The sequence below is a fragment of the Carlito syrichta genome, unplaced genomic scaffold (assembly GCF_000164805.1).
Source record: "Carlito syrichta isolate Samal-C Ts95f unplaced genomic scaffold, Tarsius_syrichta-2.0.1 Scaffold304428, whole genome shotgun sequence".
NCBI classification, from domain to species: domain Eukaryota; kingdom Metazoa; phylum Chordata; class Mammalia; order Primates; family Tarsiidae; genus Carlito; species Carlito syrichta.
The window spans coordinates 1-7,692 of NW_007248524.1; the positions used below are offsets into that span (position 1 = coordinate 1).

Here is a 7,692-nt window from a genome sequence, read left to right on the forward strand (position 1 = left end):
GGGCGCTGACAGGTGGCCGCGGACGCGGGGGTCGGCGTCGCAGCCGCCCTGTCGGCCGAGCTGGCCTGGCCCTCGGCGGGAGGGCGCCCTTCCTCGAAGTGCCTCGCCGCCACACGCCGAAAAACATCGAAGCGGAAGCAGATTCGGAGTCTGCGGCTTAAATGGTTGCCCCGCACCCCCCTGGGCTTCTGCTTTTGGTGTTGGGTACGGGTCAGGACCTCTCGTGCACATGTGCTGTAGATGGGCGGCCCGCCCGAGCCGCTAGCAGTTGGCTTCAGCTAGACCTCACAGGCGACTCTGACGCACGCCAGAGTGTGAAATGAGCGTTGGCGCTTGGTTGGTCTCTTGCCGTGCCAAGCGCGGACCCTGGATTCTCAGGACGTGCGCTGCTAGCTTCCCCCGGCCGCCTTGCGCCAGGCCTCCCAAAACCGACCTCCTGGAGCAGAACCTGCGGCTTAACGAGGTCCCCAGGTGCTCTGTGTGTAAATTAAGTCTGCCACGCAGCGTGATTGACTCGGCTTTTGAGGACCAAAGGGAGGCCGCGGTTCGGGCTGCACGTTCTGGTTAGAGGAGGCAGCCTGCGACCACCTGGGAGGCTGGCTTTGAAGCACCCCGGGGGTCGGGTCTTTCTGAGGAGAGTTATGTGGTGGGTCTCTAAGCTTTTCTTCCTCCGAAAGGATTCCTTTGCAGCCCTTCTCAGCCTGCCCCTCGCTGCCGCTCGGAGTAGCCTTAAGATAGATGGCAAGTGTGAGGCCTCAGCGGTGGCTGAAGAAGTTGCCTCTTGCCCCCCTTCCTTGGCTTGCACTCAGAACGTAAAGTAAGAGCGTTTGCCTACTTAAAGGGACACGTGTGGATTTGATGGATGTATGGCACGTGACGATGGGCACGTGCGAGTTATTTACGCCCTTCACCTACGTCCCTAGTCGGTAGTTCTTGCAGATGACTTTGCCGTTGCCTTCACAGCTGCTGCCTGTTGGCATTTGCATCTCAGCAATCCCAGCAATCCCTGGCATCACTGTTGCACTTCTTGTTACCTAGAGTTTCTCTTCTCAGACCCGAGCGTGTGTCTGACAAAAAGTCCTAACTATCCCTGCTTCTCAGTATTGTAAATTCTTCATTCCATCTTCTAGCACGTGGTTCTCAAACATTTACTGTGGAGACACTGATGGATTATAGTTACATGCTTGGAACTCGTAGATGTTGGTCATTTCTATTTTCTTTCTTTCTTTCCTTTTTTTTTTTTTTTTGAGTCAGGGTCTCATTCTGCCACCTGGGCTGTAGAGCACAGTGGCAGGGATCACAGTTCACTGCAGCTTCGACCTCTTAGGCTTAAGCTCAGCCTCCCAAGTATCTGGAACTACAGGCGCGTGCCACCACACCCAGCTAATTTTGGTATTTTTTGTAGAGATGAGGTCTTGCTATGTTGCCCCGGCTGGTCTGGAACTCCTGGGCTCAGGCAATCCTCTTGCCTATGCCTCCCAAAGTGCTGAGACTGCAGAGTTAGGCACGAGCCCAGCAAGTTGTGTGGGTTTTTTTTTTAACTCTTGCAGAATCGGTGGTGTTGTTGTTTGTGGTTTATTTTTGTTTATTGGAGAATGTCAAAATGAGGATGTGGATGGCGTTTTTGCTCCTTGAGGCAGGGCAGTCCCATCGGATCCCCTCCCGCTGTGGGAGCTTTTCTGTCCCCTCAATAAGTCCTGCTTTCTAAAATAAGTGAGCAATGAAAGTATTTTAACACTTTATATTACTACAGAATTAATAAAGTAAGCAACAATATTAGCATGGCTGTCCCTATAAGAACTATCTTGATTTCTTGTTCTGTTTGACGTATGTGAATACCTGCAGGATACAGGATTGTGCTAGTGTTCTTGGACCTCTTGAATTAAAAGGACTGATCTAATAGTCTCATAAGTTTATAATTCAGGATAGACTTATTTCCTTTTGGCTGCCTTCCTAAATATGGTCTACAGTATTAGAGAGTTGTGAAGGGTGACAAGTAATACATATGAAGAGGGAGAAATGAGCAATGTTTACATTGGTCTTGTTTCTGGGGAAATGATAGTGCTGATCTTCAAGAAGTTTAGTTTTCTTCTTGTTTCATTGTATCACAGTGAGTAGCCCGTTGAACTTTATAAAGCAACAAGGTGGAGACTTAGTTTCCTGGGGCTGCTGCAACAAAGTATCAAAACCTGAGTGAGTGACTTAAAACAAGAGAAATAATAGAGATAATCTCAAGGTGTCCTGCAGGGCCTTGTGCTGGCTGATAGCTCTAGGGGGGAGAATCCTTCCTTGCACGTGTCTGAGTTTGCCAGAAACCTTGTTTCTTGGCTTTTCTCACTGGAGTCACATGGCCACCTTCTTCCTGTGTGTCTTCATATCTTCCTGCTGTGTCTTTGTGTCCCCTTTACATAAGGACACTAGATGTATTAATTAGTGGTCACCCTGATGACTTCATTTTTAACTTAATTACCTCTGTAAAGACCCTGTTTCCAAATTCTCTTGTGTTCAGAGACCCTGGGGGTTAGGACTTCAGCATAAAAATTTTGAAGGGGCCACAACAGCTTTACACTTTTTTTGGTTAACCCTTTGCACTTGGATGTCCCCTCTCAGGGGACATAAAGAGATTGTTGGTAATTATATAGGACAAACTTATGCAAGTGCAGATTTTTTTTAAAAAAATTGTTTCCTTGAAGTTTTCCATTTAAAAACAATGAAAAACCTATGTCCCACTTGAAATTTGTGAACCTTCAGATTGATCAGTTGAAGTGTTTTTCAGGAATCACAAGTGCACCCTTCCACATTGTCTTCAAGCAACAGACTGAACAATAAATTACATGTTATTAATGTGAGAGGAAGCAAACGAGTCTGCATTGTCTGCTCGAATAGAAAAACGCCAGGTGGAAGATGTTAAACAAATTACTCTTGCACAACACATATCATTGAACCTGCTATGCGTGTTGACTGTTTCACAAGTTACCACATGCTAGAAAAATACAAGATTTTAAAGATATAAAATTTTGATTTTTTTTGTAAATAAGTTCTTCTGTGTTCAAAATTTCATCATTAGCCAAATATCATTGCAGTAAAATAATTGGTTCCCATGCTGTACTATTTAATATGAAGTGATTGGTCTTTTACTGTTTTGTAAAAAATAATCAGGTTGCTGATGGGTGAACTGCAAAATATCTCCAAGTGCAAAGGGTTAAATTTATTCCTTGATTACCTCTGTGCACGACTCCATTTCTGTATAAGGTCCCATTTGGAGATACTCTGGATTGGGATTTCGACATATTTGGGGGGACACTATTCAAGCCATAACTCTTGCCAAAATATGAGTGGGGTGCAAAATAATTTATTCACTTTTCATTCTGGAAGACTTGACCTTTACAGATGGAGAGAATTAGAGAACTTTAGGCAAATGTAGTAGCTTGAGCAAGAAGTATAATTACTACAGTTTGTAGGGTTTTTTTTTTCCTGCTAGATCTTTTAAAAAATTAACAACAGTGTTTCAGAAAGATAAAGTGTTTGACTTAATGTCTTTGTGAACAAAAAATCGTAGAACAACTGGCCTTCAGAGTTTGCCTTTTTTTTCCTTGCGGTGGATGTAGGCACTGCTCTTTGAAATAAAACAAAACTTGATGAGAAATTAAATCGAGCGTTTTTCTGCCTGGGTCACAAGGTCACAGCAGCAACGATACATTTTTGGTTTCCATGGTCAGTGTTTGCTCTTTGCTGTGACGGATATGAAGTGATTCTTAACTTATTGAGGTCCAGAGAAGATGCTGACATCAGAGGCTAGGAAGTAATAAGAATGATTTCAAAAATCACTCAATTGCAATGCTATTAATTTTATTTTCCAGAGTCTAACTGGGACATATGGGCAAATAAAGATGTAGAAAGATAAGTTTTGAGAGAGGCATTCAACGTCTTTTTCTGTTTCTTTTCTAGTTGGAAAATGGATACACTTTATTTGACTATGATGTTGGACTAAATGACATAATTCAGCTACTAGTTCGCCCAGACCCTGACCATCTTCCTGGCACATCTACACAGACTGATGAGGCCAAACCCTGTTCTTATAGTCCACCTAAAGTAAAGAAAGCACCAAGGGTGGGACCTTCCAGTCAGCCGTCCACATCAGCTCGTGCCTGTCTTATCGATCCTGGCTTTGGGCTATATAAGGTATGTTGTCTTCAGACTTCTTGTTAGCTGTGAGGATGCAGATGTCTGTTCTCTTCGGGATGCTGTGAATCAGTAAACCTTTATTGCCATTTGAAAGTAAAGATCAAACTGTTAATATAGTAACTTCACACCTGTAATCCCAGCACTTTGGGAGGTGGAGGCAAGAGCATTGCCTAGGCCCAGGGGTTTGAGACCAGCCTAGGCAACGTGGCGAGACCTCATCTCTACAATTAAAGAAAAAAAATTAGCTATGTGGTGCACACCTGTAGTTCCAGCTACTTGGAAGGCTGACACAGGAGTAAAGGCTCGCCTGAGGCCAGCAGATGGAGGCTGTGGTGGCTGTAAGCGTGCCCCTGCACTCCAGCCTGGATGAGCGAGAGACACCAACTCAAAAAAAATGTAACTTCTTAAAAGTAGTCTTTTAAAAATTGCTGTGAAATAAATGTTTATGTGTAGTTTAAAGAACAATAAAGCAGTTCTGTCAAGGCTAAGACGTGGAGTGATGCCGGTGCCTTTTTAAAGCCTCTTGCGTGTGTGCCCATGCCAGGAGAACACATCTCCCTCTAGCTCCCTAAGAAGCAAACTACTTATTCTGACTTTTGTGACCATTTTCTTGTCTTTCTTTAGTTTTGCTACTTACGTTTCTCTAGGCAAGGCATTTTGTCTGTATTTGTATTTTGTATAGTGGAGTTACACTTCTCAACATTAAAAAACTCTGATACGTACAGCTGTATTTTTTCACTACTTGATATTCCATTTTATGAACATGCCACCATATTTGTCTGTCCATAATTCATGGCTCTCTGGCCTGTGTCCATTTTCAGCTGTTTGAACAGTGCTGTTTCAGACCTTCTCTGTGTATCCCGATGCATGTGTTCAAGAATTTCTTTAGAAGTTTCAACCTAGGGATGAAGTACTGGTTGTTCACTCCCAGGATGCTGCCAAACTATGCTGTTTTTGTTCTGCTGGTCTGTCTGTCTATCCCTGTGCTCAATACCGTTCTAAGTATTGTAGCCTTTTAGACTGTTTTGATCTCTCTTCTTTTCTCCCATCTCCAATTTTTTTCCTCTTTCAGGGTGTCTTGGTGGTTTTTTGGGGGGTTGGGGGGTGGTTTTTTTTTTTTTGCTAACACCGTCACATACAAACTTTGGAAATCACTTGTGAACTCTCCAGAGAATCTGCTGGGCCTCAATGGGGATTGTGCCTGTATGTTTAGCTTGAGCATATAGCTTGATCATTTAGCTTGATCATCTTGATCATATGATCAGCTTGAGGAATTGATGTCTTTACAATGTCTTTTAATTCATGAACGTGGTGGTCTTCTCCGTTAACTTAAATTTTGCCGTCTTAATCAGCTGTCTATTTATGTATCTTGTTTGATTTCTGGCAGCTTTGTTTTTTATGCTATTATAAGTGGTAATTTTTTAAAATAGTAATTTGTTTGCTGAAAGTAGAGTGAAAAGGTGACTTGTGCATCTAGCAATCTTATCTAATTCTACTCTAAAAAATAGTGTCGAAATAATTGAATGGCAGTTTTGTTTTATCCTTTCCTATTCTTATGACTCTTTACTTCTTGTTTGCGATAAATGGACACTTAGACTCAGTTTTCCAAAGCATTTAAGACTAAAAATTATAAACTGGTAGATGAAGTGAATAATTCAAGAATATTCAAATTGAGATAATTTTGGAAAAATGCAAGCAGATCTGTATATGCATGTGGAAAGATTTAAGAGAGATGGCAAAGAGCTGTATCTCAATAAATAAATAAAAGAGTACCACTTTGGTGGCTGAATTGTTTCAAACATAAGGAACTGACCCACAGCATAAAGAAGAAAAGCTTCCTGTTTGTGAATTTAGTTCAACACCGGTACTAAAACATGGCTGAAAGCACACCAACATCACTAGTGCATTGATATAAAACCTAATTGATATTTGCCAGAAAATTATGGCTGTATATTAAAAGAACATTGCCTTGACCAAATGTCGTTTTTCAGAAAGTGGGGATAATTCACTATTAGAAAATATTTTAGCATAATTAATTTATTAATAAGTCAAAGCAACTTAATTTTAAATGTTTTCTGCATTTAAATACAAATTTGAGTCCATTCCTGATCTTTAAAAAAGGAAGTCTTTGATAAGTGGATCAATATTTTAAACCACACTCCACTTCTTGCCTACTGGTGTGAGGAAAACCAGAGGTAATCCAGTTAAAGATGGGAGCCAACTGGGCTCGGTGGCCCAGCCTGTAATCCCGCGCCTTTGGGAGGCTGAGGTGAGTGGATTGCCAGAGCCCGCGGGTTCGAGACCTGCCTGGGCAGCAAGACCTCATCTCTACAATAAATCAAATCAGCCGGGCGTGGTAGCGCATGCCTGTAATTCCGGCTACTCGGAAGACTGAGGCGGAAGGATCGCCGGAGCCCAGCAGATCGAGGCTGTGGTGGCCGGGAGCGGCCATTGCACTCCAGTCTGGGCAACAGAGTGAGACTCCAACTCAAAAAAAAAAAAAAAAAAAAAAAAAGATGGGAGCCAGACAAGGAAGCCAATCAATACTGCTATTATTTGACTTATTTGAAGAAGTGCTAGATAATGCAACAAGACAGGAGAAAAAATAAAGTGTAAATATTGGAGAAGGCAATGTTATAGCTTATGGATACCTGGAAAAATGGAGAAAATGTTTTAGAATGCTATAAGTTATCAGGGTGGCTATTTTCAAAGTTAATATTGAGCTACTAATAGCTAACGTAGCTAGAATATATTTGTACTAGTTATTATGAATAAACAAATAATATTGTCCCCTGCCTTCATGGGACTTTTATTAGGTGTGAATCTTTTGGCTGAACTGAAAATAGTTTAGAACCTTGGGTTTTTTTAGGAGACAGAGTCTTGTTCTGTTGCCTAGGCTAGAGTGCAGTGGTACAATCATCATAGCGCACTGCAGCCTCAAGCTCCTGGGCTCAAGCAGTCACCTTAGCCTCTCCAGGAGCTGGGACTACAGATGCGCGCCATCCTGCCTGGCTGTTTTTAATTTATTTTATTTTATTTTATTTTATTTTGTAGAGACAGGTCTTATTATGTTACCTAGACTGGTCTTGAACTCCTGGGCTCTAGCCTCTCCTCACCTCAGTTTCCCGTGGTCCTGGGATTACAGGTGTGAGCCACCATGCTTGGCCAAAGCTGCTACTTTTTCATTGATTTGTTCTGAATTTGCAATAACTTTTTTGTATTTCCCATAGCGCAAGCCTCGGAATAGTTAGTATATCAAGATTTTGTTAAGTTGCTTCTGGGTCACTTAAAAATTGGGGTTTTTGGTTTTTGTTTTTGTCTTTGTCTCGAATTATTGCCTTTGTCACTTTGGCTTCATAAAGATTTTCTTGTTGTCGAAGCAGAGCTTTCTATAATGGCTTTATGAGCAAACAAACTTTCGGACTTTTCCTTTTGACTAAAATATTCTTTGGAGCCGGGCCCGGTGGCTCAGCCTGTAATCCCGCGCCTTTGGGAGGCTGAGGTGAG

The 7,692-nt window shown here is 42.3% G+C and overlaps 1 protein-coding gene across 1 annotated transcript in view; it reads left to right on the forward strand.

Moving 5' to 3' along the window:
• Positions 1-43: 43 nt before the first annotated feature.
• UHRF2 (ubiquitin like with PHD and ring finger domains 2) overlaps positions 44-7,692 on the forward strand; it is a gene marked incomplete at its 5' end in the record, with an annotated part of 69,597 nt that continues 61,948 nt past the window's right edge. The window contains 2 exons of the mRNA XM_008059900.2: positions 44-204; positions 3,949-4,182. Coding sequence (XP_008058091.2) covers positions 44-204; positions 3,949-4,182 — 395 coding nt within the window. The remainder of the gene's footprint in view (positions 205-3,948; positions 4,183-7,692) is intronic.